Source organism: Haemaphysalis longicornis, unplaced genomic scaffold, assembly GCF_048455015.1.
Source record: "Haemaphysalis longicornis isolate Haplotype H1 unplaced genomic scaffold, Haemaphysalis longicornis Haplotype H1 scaffold_3, whole genome shotgun sequence".
Classification (NCBI taxonomy): Eukaryota; Metazoa; Arthropoda; class Arachnida; order Ixodida; family Ixodidae; genus Haemaphysalis; species Haemaphysalis longicornis.
In genome coordinates this window covers 181,567,277-181,586,830 of record NW_027526335.1, presented here as the reverse complement: position 1 = coordinate 181,586,830, position 19,554 = coordinate 181,567,277, and the positions used below count along the sequence as shown (strand labels likewise).

Below are 19,554 nucleotides of genomic sequence, written 5' to 3'. Positions count from 1 at the left end.
ACAGGTATTGTGTGCGACACAGACAAGCGAAATTTTTTTACACAGGCCGCTGACGGCGGCGTCAGCGGCAGGAGACGGGCCGTCGCCGTCGCGGGTTTATCACCGGACAGAAGCAGCCCACAAGCGAGCGGCAGCAACGACGACGAAGGGCATTGGCAGCAATGCATTACTTTTTTTCGTTTGTCGCTGTCGCCCACACTGTTTGTTGTACCCATTACATTACTTTTTTCGCGTGGGTTGTCGCCGTCGCTCGAGCGTTCTGATCGTTCAATAACGAGCCTATTGGTTATCATCAAATGTTGCGATCTGCAGCGTGCATGCAACGAAGCGTACTCGAGAATGAAGAAAACAGTAGCTATATGACCCATTAGCAACTTTTCCACGCTGGTCTTGTGAACGTATAATTGGCCCTACGTTGCAGTCGGCTGAGGAAAAAATCCAATGCAAATTATTCAGGGATTATAACCTTACAAAAAGAGTTATGTTTCCTTAAATTTTGTGCAATGTTTTTATACCGGGAACGATAGCGGGGTAAACAGTTTAAGCTACGGACACGTAAGCACTGATGGGCTTGTGGCGCAGTGCGTAGGCAGACAGCTGTAGGGCGCGCTGTCTGACATGACATTGGCCAAGTGGTACAATGAGCGTGGTGGCATCCAAGGTCACCACATCCGCATCTAGACTGGTTACTGCGCCAAGCAGTATGGCATTCCAATACGGGTTCAGTGCGTGCTCTCGGCGCAAAAACTAATCTATCACCCAATAAACTTCATTTAACGTTGTCAAACTCGTTAATATTTTTTTCATTGTAGAACTTATCTTTGCTGTCCCCCTCTTTCTCTCTATGTAGGAACCACGGGAAGACGCTACTTGCCCGAAGATTTTTTTTTTTTTTTGAGAGCGAGGGAGAGATCCCCGAGGCGTCAGCAGCAGTGGCCGTCGCATTCAAGACACTTCTCCTCACACCCTTGGACATCGTGGATGGGTTCCCATTGCTGCTGTCTGTGTTTTGGCCGTTCATTGTGTAGTACGCTTCAAAGGCGAAGGCACCTTCTTGCTTCTGTAGACGTTACTTTGGCTCAAGCACGGTGCCCTGGTCGGTACTCTTCTGAAGGCCGCCACCAACATTATGAAGCAGTCAGCTCGAACGTGTTTGTTTTTAATACCAAGTTATGCCTTTTTAAATCTTACTAGCGCATCCTCATTTGAGAACCACCCGCCTAAAAAACCCAGTGGGAATGTTTCCTGCGGTTTCCTAGTGTACCACCAAAATATATCTGTTGCAAAGTTGCCGTGTCAATGGCTTTGTATCTTTGTGTTGATTGCACCTTGTAATGCGTTAATAGTAATCCACGCTGAATTGTTTTAGTCCCAGATTTTTCTCAAAATTTATTTGTAAATATTTTTTATGTGTGTTAAATAAGAGCTGGCTTTTTCAGTCCATGTGAAGCACTCACTGACGTACTAAGGCATTTTGTTTGATGTTAATACTGTTAACTATTCTCCCACTGCTGTATTTCTCCTCGGAAGAGTCGCCGAATGCTTCCAAAGGGAGTGAAATATGAGACAAAAGTTTTTACTCCTAGACAGAGTGCCCAGCACTCCTCGAGTTCTTAGAGTGTACAGGCTAGCCCGGCTAACGCTTCCCCCTGCACACCCCTCTCTCAGCAAGAAAGAGGAGCGCTACTGGCGTCTCCTGCAAACAAACAAATTTCCCCATCCTACCAAGCTGCGCTTTATCTGGCCTACGCAATACCACCCGCAGTGTCGATTCTGCAAAGCACCCTGCACTCTATACCACATGGTGTGGGAGTGCCAGCTCAACCCCTCAGTTTCCGCGATTTCTAACCCCTCGGTTGAGCAGTGGGAAGGAGAACTGGCCAGCTCGACCGCCGAAGAACAGCTGCGGCTGATTCACCGGGCTGAGACGGCTGGACGCTCCAACTGGGTCCTGGACTGAGGAAACCGACCACTTGGCTCTTTTTCTTTAATAAAGTTTACTCTCTCTCTCTCTCTCTCTCTCTCTCTCGAGAACGTCCGGCGACGCCGGTGCTAGTTAGTGCGACTTCGCACGTGACGTCGCTCACTTTTCGAAGTACTGTGTACGGCCAAAGTATCAGCGCATGAGCTTTTCGGATAGCTCGCGGCGCCTGACTGGGGTCCACACCCAGACCCCGTCGCCAGGAGCGAAGGCGGCGTATCGATTCTGTAGGTCTCAGCGGGCGCCGTTGCATAGCTGGGGCTGCTGAAACCGAAGCCGGTCCAGTGGGCGCGCGTCTTCAGCGCGGCGTATAATCTCGTGAACAGAGTTATCTTGGTCATCGCTGATGTTCGAGATAAGTATCGCGCCAAGAATTTTCGATGGTTTCCTACCGTAAAGAAGGGCAAACGGCGTCATTTGCGCACTCTCTTCTTGTGCAATGTTCCACGCAAACGTTACGTATGGTGAAACAGCATCCCACGCCTTGTGCTCAACATCGACATACATGCTGAGCATGTCGGCGATGGTTCGGTTAGGTCGTTCCCTTAAGCCGTTTGTCTGCGGGTGGTGTGCGCTTGCTCTTCGGTTGGACGTGCCACTCAAATTCAGGAATGCTTGTAGCGGTTGCGCCGTGAATGCTGTTCCACCATCGGTAATTAATACGGCCGGGGCGCCATGACGAAGAACAGTCCTTGCGAGAAAAAACTTGGCGACGTCATGGGCTGTAGCTCGGGGAAGTGCCTTTGTTTCGGCGTACCGGGTGAGATAATCGGTGGCGACTATTATCCATTTGTTCCCTGTTCTGGACGTTGCACAAGGGACCGATTAAGCCCATGCCAACTTTTTGCAAACGGATGCTGGGAACCTGCACGGGCTGCAGCAGTGCGGCTTGCTGAGAGGCGGCACGTTTCGTCGCTCGCAGTCACGCACGGTGGCTGACAACTTTGGCCACTAGTATTTCTTTTTTATCCAAGCCCGCGTACGCGCGTAACCGAGGGGACCGGCGCTAAGCTCATCGTAGCAGGCCAGAAAGATATCATTACGGAGAACGCTTGGAACGACGAGCAAGTAGTTGCTCCCAGTCGAGAAAAAAATTTATCTTTTACAGCACACCGCTGCGCACGGAGAACGACGACAGCCCTCTACCAAATGTTTTCGGCACAGTAGTAGTGCGGCGTTGCAAGAAGTCAAAAAGGGGTCGTAGTTCCGTATCCTCGCGGTGCTGCTCCGAAATGGTCGGTGCGTCCAGAACTCCCACTCAACGGAGTCGTGGACTGAGGAACCCGCCCACGACCCCGGTCGACTTCACTGTTAGTAAAGTTTGCTCCTCCTCCTCCTCCGATGAGAGCATCGTGGTCGCTGTCGTCGTCACCGCCGGGGGGAAGGCCAACAGGAGCTCTTGAGAGGCAGCCTGCGTCTGAATGCCGCTTTCCGGATTTGTGTACGTACGATGGTCATGGGGAATTCCTGGAGCCTTAAGCTCCATCGCGCAATACGGCCAATTGTGTTCTTAAGGTTTGTGAGCCAGCCGAGGGAATGGTGGTCACTTCCGACCGTAAAAGGATGCCCATAAAGGCATGGTCGGAATTTGAGAAAAGACCAAACAAAAGCAAGACACTCTTTCTCGGTGGCCTAGTAGTTACTTTCGGCCCGTGGTAGTGTTCGGCTGGCGTAAGAGCGCCGATCCCCACATTGCTGGCAACCATGCGGACCATAGAGTTTCATATAATAACAACTAGAGAGGAATCTGGCGCTGCGATCGTCCGCCGCAATGGGCGTGATAGGTAGCTCTAGATTCGGATTGGCGCTCGATGGCTTGTCGAAGTTGCTATGGATTGAATCGTGCAGGCAGTTTCGTTGTCGTTTTGGACTTCCATGAACGCGTTTGCTTGCCTACGCGGGGTGTTGGAAGACGCGTTCAAAAATACGTTTCTCCTTGAACTGCATTCCCCGCGCGCACTGACGCCGCCCTGAGTGGAATGTTTTACAACCAGAGTTGCGAATTGGATGGGTTATCAATTCGTTAGCGGCACAGTGAGCACCAAAAGGCAAATGACGGTGCTGTGTGTGGCGAAGTTGTGTGTGAATTAGGAGTTGCGGTGCTGCTCATTCCGCAGAGAACTATATTTTCGAGGCTGATGACGGTTGCGAATGGCTTGGAACAGCCACACCTCTCGTGCGAATGCCGGCTCCAACGGCGTAGACCAGCAGTACTGGCGGCTGATAGGAACGCTGCTTGATGAATGTCACTAATTAAGGCTAGAATAACTTCTCCAAAAAGTAATCGGTTTCTTTTTTAGGAGCAGAAAACTTTTCTTCATATTAAAAACTATAAGTGTCGAAACCTTTACGAACAGTTGTTGGAGAAGTCCGCATCCAGCTGTAATTGGCGGCAAATGGCAAACGTACTCCGCAAACCTCCTCGACTCTGCGTTTCTTTCTAATTGAACGCGCCGTTTTATCTCGTACAAAACCTGTTTTTGGTTACTAAATTTTGGAGAAGTCCGCATCCAGCTGTAATTGGCGGCAAATGGCAAACGTACTCCGCAAACCTCCTCGACTCTGCGTTTCTTTCTAATTGAACGCGCCGTTTTATCTCGTACAAAACCTGTTTTTGGTTACTAAATTTTGGAGAAGTCCGCATCCAGCTGTAATTGGCGGCAAATGGCAAACGTACTCCGCAAACCTCCTCGACTCTGCGTTTCTTTCTAATTGAACGCGCCGTTTTATTTCGTACAAAACCTGTTTTTGGTTACTAAATTTTTGGTTTGCCAAGTAATTTGTAAACAGCGAACCGTGCAATAAGAATGTCCTTGATAAAAAACCCGTTTCGATCCTTGATAAAAGGCCCGTTTCGATCCTACGCAATCCGGTTCCAGAGCTACCCATCATTCCCATCGGAGCGTAAGCGCCGTCTCGGAGTTCGCGTCTCCACTAGCGCTAGTTTCCCCTCTAGTTAATTGTATGAAACTCTATGGTACGGACCATAGTCGCGGCATCCTTGTCCGAACGGGCCAACACGGGTGGTGTCTGTATGCGACGCGGCAGCTCGTCAAAAGTCGCTTGCTTGTCATCGCCCCAGATGAAATCTCTTCGTCACGCGTGAGGAGATTGAGCGGAGCGGCAATGTGGGAGGAGTTCGCTATGAATCTGTCATAATAAGAGCAAAGCCCTAGAAAACGTAGAAGGCTCGTTTTGTCGATATGGGTGCAGATCTTTGTGACGGCATCATGTTTATCAGGATCCGGGCGTACGCCGGCTAGACTGACAACGTGACCGAGAAACGCTAGTTCTTCGTACCCAAAATGGCATCTTTCTGGTTTTAGTGTCAGTGCGGCACATCGGATAGCCTGAAGAACGGATCCCAGGCGGCACAGAAAGCGTGTCCCAAGACCGTCCCGTCTATGGCCGCTTTCTGGCATGTCCGGCCATCATCCAGGTTCTGGCAGCCACTGATCATACGATGAACGGCAAACATTCGGCAACCAGCGCTTTGGTATTTCCGGCCGCCCGTGTTCAGAGGCACAACGGCAGCTGCCCGGCTGCCAGATATTCAGTTGCCTTTCGGCTGCCGATGTCGGAAGCGGTGTTCAGCCGAAGCACGGCAAGCGACCGGCCACAGGATATCCGTATTCTTGTGGCAGTTGGTGTTCGAAAGGAGACCGGCCGTAGCGCGGCTGCCGCGCATCCGCTCTTTCAACGGTGAACCGCGCGTCCGGCGGCAGCATATTCGTTTTCTTCGGGCAGCCGGTGTTATAAAGGAGACCGGCCGACTTAAGGCCTCAGAATGTACGTTTTTCATTTGGTTAGCGGTCCTCGGCCGAATTACGGCAAGCGAACGGCCGCAGAGTTTTCGGCAACCGGTGTTCAGAAGGAGAGCGGCCTTCGTAAGGTATCAGGTTACACGTCATTGTGCGAACAACGGCGCGCGTCTCAACCCGAAGGGCACGAACTCAGCCCAGCTTTCGCGCCGCGCGTCATCACGTGGAAAACAGTGCGTCTCAGAGTCGTCCGTCGATTTGCTCCGACAGGCTTCCACTGAGGAGTACTTCGCATTCTGTCAGCTTGCAATAGCAGTACTTCCGCGAGATCGGCAACGTGCACAGGCCGCTCAGATAAGCCACTGCACAGTTCTCGGCACCATTGCAAGGGAACACCATGCGCCGACCACGAGCTGAAGAGCAAAGACGTCAAACACGCTAAGTGCGCAATGTTTACAAGCATTGCTCACAGAGGTACATACACGCCTTCTGTCGAAACGAAGACCGCCGACAACAGCAGCGCAGGCTATCGTTTCCGGTTCCGAAGGCGACTATATGACGTCACCGTGAACCAGCCAGACACGCCAGAAGATGTTTCGTCACGCCAATAGCGATTTCGCTAGTGCTGCCGATTTGTGGTAGCTGGAGGCCGGGACAATTGAAATAGATTTTAATGGGATTCCAGCCTCGGATCGCTTTTAAATGCAGAGCATTATAGTAACTCACGATGTCACCCGCGTTGGCGTCCGTAGTCCGCATCACTACGTAGTCCGCACCCTACACTATATATAGAAATAATACCTTCCGGCGCCAGGTTTCGATCCCACGACTCTGCGGGCGGAACGCAAGGTACACGGCACTTTACCGACTGCTCCACGGAGCCGACACAGAATGGAAGGTTACGCACGCGCCTTATATCCTTGACTCATTCAACCGTCGGCCACAGGTGCGCCCTCTTCCCCGCGTCCTCCTCGCCTTCTCTACGCTCGCAACACCCTCTCTCGCCGCGTTCGGTTCGCGTTCATGTGGTGGCGCGATTTCGGCGCTATAACACTCTCCCGCGAAGGGCATTGGATTGGATTCGATTGGATTGGATTGGATTGGATTGGATTGGATTGGCTTGGCTTGGCTTGGCTTGGATTGGATTTGGATTGGGTTGGATTAAAGGGACACTGAAGTGATATGTAAACATTGCGGGATTACTAGCGCAAATTGTAGTCCGGAGTCCCCAGGCCATGTTTCGACCACTCTAGGCGCGTTTACGCGACTTTATTTAGTAGAAAAACTAATTCGAAAATGCTGTCCTCCTCTCTTTACGCTCGCCCATTTTCTGTGGCGTTTTCGTGTGACGTCAGGAGGGGATGAGCTGGCAATTGGCTGCGCTATCGCACGGCTCCCCGGCCTTCAGACAGAGTCAGTCGGCCCAGCGTTTCGTCCGCCGGCCGCCGGCGGGTCGTCGCAATCAAGGAGGTTAAAAAAAATAGCTTGGTCGCAATTCGTTCGCTTAGTTGAAACGAAGCCAGGACACGTTTGTGAATGGAAGAATGTGCCTTTCTTTACTTGGTTTGTTTGTACACTGTATCTAGCTCCAAGTCAAGGTCGCTTCACACAAGCATCGCGACGCTTCGCTGATTGATACCACGCCAGTAGGAAAATATAAGGCATCTTGAAGGCGGGAGAAGAGTCAGCGAAGTCAATATAAGTACTAAGGAAATAAAATCAACTGATATTTTTACCGTACCGCGTAAAACTAGGGCGCGGGAAGCACTTTTTTGCGCTGGGCGAACAAGCACAGCGGTCAGCAGCACGACTACGCATCTGCGAACGGTTTTCCGTCTACGAAATGCAATTGCTAGACGTGAGCTACTGTGGAAACTCGGGCGACGCTTACTGCACGAGCGTAGTACAACAAATAGTCACCTAAGCTGCTTGAAATGCCAAAACTAAATAAAAGTGTAAACTGGTTGTACAATATATACCCTATATTAGCACGGCTTTCGCATCCCGCTCCGTGGCTCAGTGGTCTGGGGCGCTGGGTATGTCACCGCAAGTGTTTTGCAAGTCACGAGTTCGAATGCCCGCGGGTACGTGCTTTTTTTTTGTAAGTTAACTTTTTTGTTTTCCGCCGATGTTTTCTATATTGAGTTCACCTTTTGTGGGCCGAAACGTTCATGGCTACACGAACTAGTTCACAAAACGCGCGCAGGCTGGCACTGGCGCGCTAGCGAGTTCTCGTTGGCGTGCTGTTGCCATAAGCACCGACTGCTTGCAGGCAGTGGGCACAGTCCAGAATGAACACACCCTTGGCCTGGTGCGAACACGCTTTTTACGGTACAGGCATGAGGGAGGCAAGCCACCAAATATGGGGGAAAAGCGCATGACATTTGGGCGTCTGCGGGTACGCGGAGGGCGTTCATGCACTGCGTAGGTCTCGGCTAGTGAATGCTACGACTACAAGCCGTCCTGGGAGGCTTATCTTGTGCATTTTACAGCCGACAACATGGCAGAAGCGCGGTACGATGATTACTGAGATATTGAGAATGCCCATCCAACAACGCCATTGGTTATGTTTTACAGAACCGAAACCGAAACTTGTTTGATTGCTAACCTTGGGCATCGTCCAATCACGGCGCCCCTCCTCCCAACGTCACAGCCTTAGTTGGTGCGGCCGCCGCAAACCGCGCATGGTAGTTTTTCTTCTTTCGCGCTTTGTAAAATAATTACCGATTTGTCAACCGGATAAACGATGAAAAGAGTGCTAATTTGAGCCAGTCTACGCAGTGCAAGCAAAAACGGGAGCTTGACAAATTCACTTCAGTGTCCCTTTAAAGTGGATTGTGTTGGATTGTGTTGCGTCATAGCCGCGCCACGTTGCGTCGTAGCCTCTCCACGTTGCGTAACAGCCGCGGCAGGGGGTTCACGGCACGTTTCACGTTTCACCATCCACTTCATCGACAATGTCTACGCTGGAAGACAACAATTACAACAACAACAACCAATACGTAATCCATAAGACTTGCAGGCACGCCCCCCGCGGAAATGCTCTGCATTTGATCGTGCCCCTCGCGAGGGGGATGTTTTGATTTTTTGCTTTAGAATTCGCCAACAGTGTCGCCACACTAAATATCTACGGCAACGCCTAAAAATAAAAGCTCCCAATTTTGTATAACCCCATAAAAATCAGCAACGTTCATGTTTTTCAATGCCAGTCGTATGGTACGCTTCATAATGCCTGATTCTTCGACTAGCCGTTAGCCGGCGCCGCAGGAAAAGCCCACTCTGGAGTAAGCAGCGGCTGTAGTATTGGTGGAAAAAAAGCAGAAAAGTCGATAAAGTGTCATCCCAAGCAGGGGTAGCGGCAGGGCAGAATTAAAAAGAAATCTGAGTTGAGGGTTAACTAAATTTAAGTTACTAAGATAGGCTAGATGGCGCATGCCGTTACGTCGATTCAAAGGGGAGGCCTTTGATCATAATCATCATCATCACTTTGTCGGGAAAAGCCCACTTTGGCGGCGGTTTGCGCGCAGGCGGCCGCGGCCGCGGTGCAGCAATCCTCCCTGTTCTGTGAGACTGTGGCACAACCAGCACAACCACAGCTTGGGGAGTGCGCTGCTCTTCGAGGCTCGAGCGGAAGCTCTCCGTACTCTTGTGCGCTCCGTACTCGCCACTATCGGGGCGCGCGGTGGCCCCGCGCCGTTTCACACCGGCTACGTCGCCGCTGAAGGCCTGGGTCGCACTAGAGAGGCTTTCTTGTCGCACAGGCCACCCGTTTTCGGGAGCAACGCGGTAGTAGACCATGTACGCTGTCGTAGCCTACGCGGGGGCAGCGGAGGCTCGGTAAGCGCCACTCGCCAACACCAGCGGGCTGGGCGCACGAAATCTCCGGACAATCCGGCCGCCGAGCCACCGAACGACCATCGAGAATTTTCTCGCCCCGCCGCGGACCCCTCGCCGCGGACCCCTCGCCGCGCACGCAGTCGTTCCTAACGGAGATGCTCCCCGAGATGCAACCTCGTTGTTGCAGCAAGCCGGTATATTGATCGAGTCTCTTTCAGGCGCTCTAAAGGTTTCCCTGGAGGCACCGAAGCTGTCAAGGTCACTGGTGAGGCTGGAAATACCAGTTTACCGCGGTTACGAGGATACCATCAGCGTGACCGACTTCACTATATGGGACTCAGAGACAGCGATATGCTCGCTCGTGTCGTGCCAGTCGTGCTTACAAAGCGAGCAGCGCAGTGGTACCAGCTTGCCGGTCACCGATCCGCCACGTTCACTGAACTCAAGGCGGCAATCCGTCGCCAATTTCTTCCAGTGGACTGCCATCGGAGGACGCGGCGTGAACTGGAGCTGCGCACACAAGCTCCCTAGGAATCCCTCCTAGTGTTTGTGCGGAGTATGGAGAAGCTATATCAAATCGCCGAACCGACAGCCCTGAACGATGAACACGTCGAGAGGGTTATCAGGCAGGCGCAACCCACTTTTTCATGAGTCTTCTGTACAAACTACTGAAGCCAACTATACCGTTTGTAAGGCGCCAAAATTTGGTGTCAGCACTCCTTTAGAGCTAAGCCCCGAAAAAATTTGTGCCCGGAGGAATGTAGATTTAGCTTGTTAGTTTGTAGACTGAATCAAGCTTAGTAGTGTCTATCAAGTCAAAGTAGCTCCTTGCAAGCACACATGCAGTAAGGATATTGGCTTACGGCACTTCGCTCACTTCGCTTCACTTTAGCTGTATGCTGCAAAGGCCTCTGCGACTGGTACGCGAGTAGAAAGTCCAAGGCCAATAAAGGCGGAAGAGTCTGCGAAGTTAAGATAGCTAATAAAAAAAGATTAGTGCCCTTCCGCTCTGTGAAGAAGGATGACCTCCAAAGTAGCCCGCCTTCCACGGAGTGCACGAAACAAAACACGCTTGTTTGTAATTTATGACAAAGCATACTTCCTAGCCAATTAACTGAATAAAATTTGGAGCAGACCCGAGCTTTATCCTAGCGGTCAAAGATAGAGCGGTCTCCTTCCCTGCCGCGTCGGAGACATCTTACCGTTTGGGTAACACGCCAACCCAACGCATTCTACAATGTCGCATTGGGCTGTTTGACGGTCGCGCTAAACCTCACGCCAACACAATGCGCATGCCATCAGTAAGGGTATAAAACCTATATGTGCGCGTGCCCCCCCCCCCCTTACTAACCTCCTCTCCCAACCCCTGCACGCGTAAACCGGCAACCGGTCATGAGCGGGTGCTTAGAGGTTGAAGATACTGTCGAACATGTCCCTCTGAAAGCCCTTTAAGCTGAACGAGGGATATTGGCCCACGTCGGCGTTCCAAGCGGATCAGTTGCTGTTTATCCGGGAGGGATTTGCAGCTACACGACCAGCTGGAACTTCGGGCGGCAACGGCGGCGGCAGAGGCTTTCCGTGGTTTTTGCGCCCATTCACGCTTCTGTTCGGGCGGATTAAAGGGACCCTGCAACACTTGCCATCGACTACTAGTACTGTATTTTGGGATAAAGTCTATTGTCCCAGAAATCTCCTCCCGCAAGAATTATGAAAATCCGTTCACAATTAACGAAACTACGCGCGATGAGAAATCGCGCATAATCGTTCCCTCTCAACTCGAGCGCGGACAAGGCGACGAAAGCTGCGCGCTCTCTCCCGGAGAGGGGGGCGGCTCGCGGCGTTCTCTTCGGCGGCCTTCGATATATCATATGCCGGGTAGTTTTCTCCTTTTCTCCGCAACGCGGAGGTGCCTATTTCCGGTCTGGTGCCACAAAAAAGCAGGCATGGGTGCCTGCTCGCAAGTGCGCGCTCGGGCTGGTAGGGCGTTTTTGAAGCAATAAACGTTTGTAGTCGAGTGGTCCCGTTGAAAGGGAAGTATTGAGCTCATCACTCAAACTCCGCGCGCACTCAAAACACAAAATAAACGGCAAAACTGTGCCTACAGGTTCAGGCATAGAAGAGGTTCGTACACAGCGATGACGACGGCGGAAATGAGAGAATCTAGCCGCGAAGTTGACCAGTGACAGCCGATCGGGCAGTCATGGCCTATGTGACGTCCCTTAGGCCATGCATAATGAGGACAACTGAAGAGAGAGCGGTTTGTTTTTCCGCGTCTTTCACATCGATTTGCGCGCTCACCGCTTCACGTGCACGTGTAATATTTGGCTCAGGTATTCCTGGCAGTGTAATCTAAACGTCGCGCAGGTTTACTCGCACTGCTCAAAGAGTGTTGCAGGGTCCCTTTAAGTTTCCGCTCTTCTTCCTCCAAGCGGGCGACATGCGTCCGTTCCCATAGCGAGTTAACACCTCGAGGGCTTCGAACTCTATACTTGTGGACACACACGTGGGTCTCGCTTTCGCTACCCAGGCGTACGCATCTCATTTTATGTGCGATACACCAACACAGACCCAACCGCTCGGTTGCGGAGGACAGCTGACTGGGTGCATTAGGCATGAGACTGCCACGTTTAAACCACCCACCGCCCCAACGCGTAGGTCATCGGTAGCGGCATTAACCCCTGCTGTGCGTGCATGCCCCCTCTTCCCCCCCCCCCCAAAACCCGTGCGCGCCTAATCGGCAACGGCGGATAGGCGCCTTAGTAGGCGTGATAAACACTGGAGGATGGAGAAAGAAAGACTATATGCTGCCAGACTAAGATCTGTTATTATTCTTCCGCCAGAAGAATGATGACCAGCTGGCCAACGAGGGCCGCCGACGCGAATATGTTGCTCGGAATGGCTATCAAGCTATAGAAGAATAACGTTCCCACGCCTGCGTTCCAACGGAGAAAGTTGCTTTCAACCATCAGGGGCGTGCAGCTAGTGAGCTAGTGGGCGAGGTGGAATTTGAAGCGGCAACGGCTGCGCACATTCTTGGCGGCGGCGGTGCGGCGGCTTTCGGGCGTGTTTTTAATTACAACCATTCGCGCTAGTGTTGATACTCCGCAATCACCTGATAACGGCGCTACGGCCGCTGTCAGCCGACTGCGCAACTTGTGAAAGAGGCATCAGTGGTGGCGAGAGGAATAATCGTTCTGATGACCGTGGTGATGACCGTCGTAAAAGAGGGGTTGGCGGTTTTGAGGAGGAGCCCCGGGGCGGCGCCGAGTAAATATGATTCACCGACATGGCAACGGGGATGGGGGGGGGGGAGGGGGGGAGACATATACTGCTCTGCAGTAATAAAATCAATCGGAACGGTTATTCTGAAGCGTAGCACCATTGTACGGGAAGCGCGACTTGCGCAGGGTGAACTAACACAACGATGAGCAGCACGACCACACATTTGGGATTGCATCAATTGGCCCATATCACCATGGTTCCTGGGGAGGAAATATGAAGTATATATGTCATACAGGCTGTTTTGTTTCGTTTCAGCATTGCGCTAATCTCGGCTGCTAATCTTAGTATCTTTTCAACAGCACCTTGATTGATTGTAGGGTTTAACGCGCCGACGCAACGCAGGCGATGAGGCGCGCCGTAGTGGAGGGCTCCGGATTAATTTTGACCACCTGGGGATCTTTAACGTGCGCCGAAATCTCGTACACACGGGCGTTTTTGCTTTTCGCCTCCATCAGAAAAGCGGCCGCCGCGGCCGGGAATCGAACCCGCGACCTCGTGCTCAGCAGCGCAACGCCTTAGCCACTGAGCCACCGCGGCGGGTCGAACAGCACCTTTGTGTAAGCGTCGCCCAAATTCCCACAAATACGGTATCAGTAGAGACTGCGTTCCTCGGGCAGCAAAAGTGATCACGAATGCGTGGTCGTGCTGCTGGCCGCTGTGCCAATTCCCTTGCGCAAAAATTGTTTCCCGTACCTTAGTTTTACGCTTCACAAGAAAGGTTTTTGTTGATTTTTTTAGTACCTACATTACTTCGAAAACTCTTCTCCCACCTTTAATTGGCTACTAGGGTTTCTACTAAGGCTCCAGTACGTGTCACAGGCATGTGCATGTAGCTTACAGCTCCAGTGAAGCGAAGTCAGCAGCATCGTACGCCAATTTCTGCATTGCATATGTGCGCTTGTGTGGAGCTACTTTGACTTGGTCTACCCATACTTCTTTCTCCGTGGGTCTACCTTACTGTGCTTGATATAGTGCAAACTAACACAATAAAGCCACATTCTTTCGGGCACAAATGTTGTCGGGGCGTAGTTAGAACTGTGCGAACGAATTACGAAGACCCCCCGGCGGCCGGCTGACTGACTCTGTTGAAGGGTCGGTGAGCGCGAACATATATGGGGCAAAGAGGGCTATTTTCTTCATGGGGGCTAGATAGCTTTAGATATAATCACCAGAAACGATAGATCATGTGTTTTGCCTATATGGGGGGGGGGGGGGGGGGGAGGGAGTATATTTTTGGGACGCGCTACCGAGAACACTTTTGAAGTGTTTTTATACCCTTACGGCATACGTTTCCTTGCAGTGAACAATGAAGATGTAGTGTCTTAACCATGGCACTGGGTATCCGCAGTATATAGAACTCACGGTATATGGTATGTGCAGCTAGGCGGTACAGTGATGATGCACGTTGTGCTAGGCGGCACTCTAAAGAGGGCGTTGGGCGATTCATTTGAGCTATTAAATCTCGAGGAGGTGTTGCCCGAGAAGAAGGAGGAGGAATAAACGTCCCTATAAAGCAGTTCGCCTTGGGGAAGAGTCCTTATTCCAGGACCCCTTGAGACCGTCCGGCTTCTTGAGCCCTCTTCACCAGCCAAAGCTGGTCATCAGGGTCCGAGCTGGACAGTGCTCTCTCCCAGTGCTCAGGGGAGGGCAAGGGCATTGGGGTAGGTTAAATGTGGTAAAGCGTGTCCGAAGCCTCACAGAAGCGGCATTCCGAGGAGTAGAGGGTGGGGGCCAGAATGTGGGCTCTAGTTGGATGGGGAAAGGTGTTGGTTTGGATGCATCGAAGGTGGTGTTCTTGCTCTTTTGTGAGGTTTTTGTGTGCAGGAGGGTACATTGTTCGCTGCGGGCGTTAGTGCTGCGTGATTTCTGTGTATGACAAAAGGGGACAGACACGCCACTGCTCGCCGAACTCCTGACTAGCCCGGTGTGTCAAATCTCGGGCATGCTGGTGGGCAGCTTCGTTGCCGGGGACGCCGGCGTGGGCGGGAGCCCAAATAATCCTTACACGGTGTTGTGGAGGATGCTGCAGTAGAATTTGTGTGGCGCAGATTGAGAGGAAGCCGCTCGAGAATGTTCTGCATGCTTGTTGGCTGTCTGTAATGATGATCTCTGCAGGGGTTTGAGCAATTGCTAGGGCTATGGCCACTTGTTCTGCCTGTAGTGCATGGGTGGTAGGAATTGATGCACTTCTTGAGCTGTAGTCACAACAGCGGTCATAGCTCTCCTCCCGGGATAGGATGCTGCGTCCGTGTATACTGTGGTGGAGTTCTGGCCGTACCGTTTGAAGATTCGCTGCCACAAATGGAGCAGCTGACCACCACGAAGGCATTTTGACCACCATGCAGCCTCACCTTCAGTATGTGCTAAATTTCACGATGCTCAATTGTAATGTTTTGTACATTGTCAAAGCCATGCAATAAAGAAAAAAAATGTAATAAGGGCGAGTGGGCAGATGCAGTAAATGTAAGGCGTCGCAATGAGTAGGTTCGAGCCTCCGCGTGAGTTTGTTTTTTTTAATTGATTTTTTTATAATGTTTTCTATACTGCATTCAACTTTTTATGCTGAAACCTTCATTTCTCCACGTACGAGGTGGCGAATTCGTGCAGACTCACACTGACGCGCTGGCGAGCGTGGTGGTGACATGAGCACCGAGAGCTTGTGGGCATAATGCCGAATCAGGCAGCTCTCGGCGTGGTGCTAACGCCCCTGTTACTACACATGGGCGATCCAGGCAAGCTCCGAAGCTGGGAGCGATGCGCCTCGCAGTTTAACGTCTCTGATGGCGCGGAGGGTATTCAGCGACTGCGTAAACCTCGGCTAATGAACGTTACGATTCTAAGCTGCGCTGACATGCTTATCAAACCAACTGTACAGACGGCAACATGGAAGAAGCACGGTATTCCGTCTTTTGTGTCGTCGAGAATGCGCAACCAATGATAACGTTGGATGCCAAGCATGTTGTTCCACGGAATCGAAACCAAAACTGTCTGAACTCCGAAAATAAACTACAGCAACTACATTACGACGCATGCGCTTGTTTTTAATAGAACTAAAGTGTGTCGTAAAGAAAAATTAGCATTGACACACACGCAAGTGCGTACGCACTTGGATATTGTCCAATCACATCGCAAGACGAATACTCGTCACTGTTGTAGTTGTTGTTGCAGCCCCACAAATGTCGCATGGTATTTTTTGCTTCTTTCAGGCTTCATTTAAATACTGCTGTTTCGATGGGATAAGCGCTGAAAAGTGTGTTTATTTGAGCCCGTCTAAGCAATGCAAACACCGACACAAGTTTGACAAGGTCGCTTCAGTGTTCAGTTACGTCCCTTAGCAACCCATGATGCTACACCAATTAAATTTATATTTTTTTGCTCATTAAGCTAAGCCACAGTTTAGATGTTATTATAATTGTCATGGCAATAAAGTTTTTTTTTGGTCCCAAGCCCAAAAGCTCAGTAGCTCTAGTTTGTTTTCTAACAGGTGTCTTTAAAGGGTTATTTTTAATTGTTCGCGCTCTCAACAAGTTTCGTAACGACAAGGAGTATAAATCGAAGTTTTATGCTGATAGGTCAAAAAACGAAGTCCAGCGGCCCCTTGTACGCAGAAGCCTCCTCCGGGTCAATCCCATGCGCACGGGCGAAAGCAGGTTTGTAAAAGTAAAAGGAGAGAGATTGGCTGGGTTTATAGACGACGTAACTATAGTCTCGCATCTACCCATAGTGGTCAGTGGGAACGGTGCATTGGAGGGAGCGAAAAAAATTAGCGGTGGCTTAGCTCGGCTATGCCAAGGTATAGGTAGCGTTCAGCTGGTTATTCTTAGGTTTCCTGGTTGTCTAGGATTAGCTGAATATCATGCTTACTGCTGCTAAAACGATTTACAATCTAATCCAATCCAGTCCAGTTCAATTCAATCCAGTCACTGCTCCTTGCGCATGCGCAGCACGGCTCTCCAGAAGCCACGGGAAACGGCTATCAAGCGTCTCCGGCGCAGCGTCAGACTTGGCTACTGCGCAACGGAGGCCGACAGCTGTGCACGCGCCGGCGCCAGTGCGGCTGCCGCGGCTATGACGTCGCTCCTCAGGAATGCGCAGACCGGTGTATGTGCAGACAATTCTCTACACACCCGTACACCAATTGGATTGGATTTCCAATACAATTAAATTTAAGCCAATCCAATCCAAATAAAATCCAATCAAATCCAACCCAATCCAATCTAACGCTCTTGGCGCTTGCGCAGCGCGGCCCTTCAAGGTCCACGCAAAACTGCTTAACCTCGGCCAGTGTAGCTTACACTACAAAAGAGCCTCTCTCGCAGCTGAGCGCTTCCGCAGCGAGCTACTGCGTTAAGCACAGCTCACGCGGAACGGCGGGAAAAGTCGGCGGCGGTGTAGGCGGAGCTGCGTCAACCTGGCATTGGCAAACACCAGTCGCTCCTTTATCGAAACGGGTCGGCTACGCGTCGCGCGCCAGTCGCCGGCCACGCACTGCAGCTTTGATGATTGACAATCTGCACTGACTGCATGGGTGCATTGCATTTATTGGGGTGACGTGCACAATTGCTAAATAAAATCAGGGAAGATTCAATTAGGAGATGGTAAACCATGACAATCTGGCCCCCAGCTGTCAGAATAGAACCAGCGTAAGACAACTGACATACGGAAGTATATTATGGAGAGTATCGAATATGCCGTAAAGAACGGAGGCAGCCTGAAAGCAGGGAAGAGGCGTCTAGGCGTGGGGAAAAATCAAATGTATGCACTTAAAGACAAGCAAGGCAATGTCATCACAAATATGTCTAAAATAGTCAGAGTAGCCGAGGAGTTCTATAGAGATCTGCACAGTAGCCGGGGCATCCAGGATAATGCCGAAAGGGAAACTAGTTCAGAGGAGGTAGACATCCCACCAGTAACGCCAGGAGAAGTAAGGAAGGCTTTGAAAAAAATGAAAGGGGGCAAAGCACCTGGTGAGGATCAGATAACAGCAGACCTCTTGAAAGATGGCGGGCAAATTGTACTAGTAAGACTGGCAAACCTGTACACGCAATGCCTAATGACCTCGAGTCTACCGGGATCTTAGAAGAACGCGCACATCAACCTAATCCATAAGAAAGGCGACATGAAGGACTTGAAAAACTTACAGGCCGATCAGCTTACGGTCAGTCGTCCACCAGGCATTGACCAAGGTAATCGCTAACAGAATTTCTGCAACCTTAGATTTCAGTCAACCTAAAGAACAAGCAGGGTTCCGTAAAGGCTATTCAACAATGGACCATATTCTTACGATGCACTAGGTGATAGCAAAATGCGGGCAGTATACTCAACCCCGGTATGTACCCTTCCTAGATTATGAGGGAGCATTTGACTCGGTCCAAACCTCAGCAGTCGTTCAGGCATTACGGAACCAGGGTGTAGACGAGCATTGTGTAAGAATACTAGATATTTACCGTGGGTCCACAGCTACCATCATCCTCCATAAGGAGAGGTGTAAAATATCTATAAGGAAGGGCGTCAGACAAGGAAACACAATCTCTCCGATGTTATTCACAGCATGTTTGCAAGAATTATTCAGAATGAGAACGGAAGTATTCAGATTGCGAACAGGTGCGAGTAAGCGTTATTGGAGAATACCTCAGTAACGTAAGATTTGCTGATGACGTTGCCTTGCTAAGTAACTCGGGGCACAAATTCCAAAGCATGCTTAGTGCTCTGGACAGAGTAGAACCGTGGGTCTGCGAATTTTTGTGCAGAAAACAAAAGTAATGATCAATAACCTCGGGACAGCACAATGATTTCAGAATATATCCACTCAGGCCAAGTTGTGACCCCGGATCCCAACCATGAGGCAGAGATAATTAGAAGGATAAGAATGCAGTGAAGAGCATTCGGCAGGCATTCTCAGACAATGAATGGAAGCCTATGATTGTCCGTGTAGAAGAAAGTCTATGACAGCTGCTTCTTACCGGTACTCACCTACGGGGCAGAAACATGGAGGGTCACTAAGAGGATGACTTAACTTAATTTGATTATAACTTAAATTGAGGATGACTCAGCAAGCAATGGAACGGAACATGATAGGTGTAACATTAAGGGACAAGAAGAGAACGGAGTGGGTCAGAGAACAAACGCGTGTTAAGGACATATTAGTAGAAATTAAGAATAAGAAATGGACGTGGGCAGGGAATTTAATGCGAAGGCAGGATAACCGTTGGTCATTGAGGGTAACAGAGTGGATCCCCAGAGAAGGCAAGCTTAGCAGGGGGCGGAAGAACGTTCGATGGGCAGATAAGATCAAGAAGTATGCAAAGATAAATTGATCGCAGTTAGCACACGAACGAGGTAGTTGGAGAAAAATGGGAGAGGTCTTTGCCCTGCAGTGGGCGTAGATAGGCTGGTGATGATAAAAGATGCAAATGGCGGGGGAAAAGGCGCGTCTGTCGCATACTTAACTGTCTCTGAAGAAGCAGTTACTCAGCAGTATTTCAGTCTTCTGTGAAGTTGGGCAGTCTCTCGAACGCGAAAAAAGAAAAACCGCTGGGCCTTCGTGAATACGTACCTTGAAGGCATCAGCGACGTCGTGCTGCAGTTGGCGCTTCCCGCCTGCTGAAAGTAGCGGCAGAGCTAGGTACCAAACGCTGAGGCTGGCTAAAGCCTGCACAAAATGGGAACGCATGTTTGCCGCTACGATGCGGT

General features: G+C 50.8%; 1 protein-coding gene across 1 annotated transcript in view; it reads right to left on the bottom strand.

Annotated features, from left to right (window-relative positions):
* The window catches only part of LOC144175577 (uncharacterized), a 51,705-nt gene extending 32,151 nt beyond the window's left edge, over window positions 1–19,554 (bottom strand). The window contains exon 1 of the mRNA XM_077704634.1: window positions 19,418–19,554. Coding sequence (XP_077560760.1) covers window positions 19,418–19,534 — 117 coding nt within the window. The 5' untranslated portion in view covers window positions 19,535–19,554. The remainder of the gene's footprint in view (window positions 1–19,417) is intronic.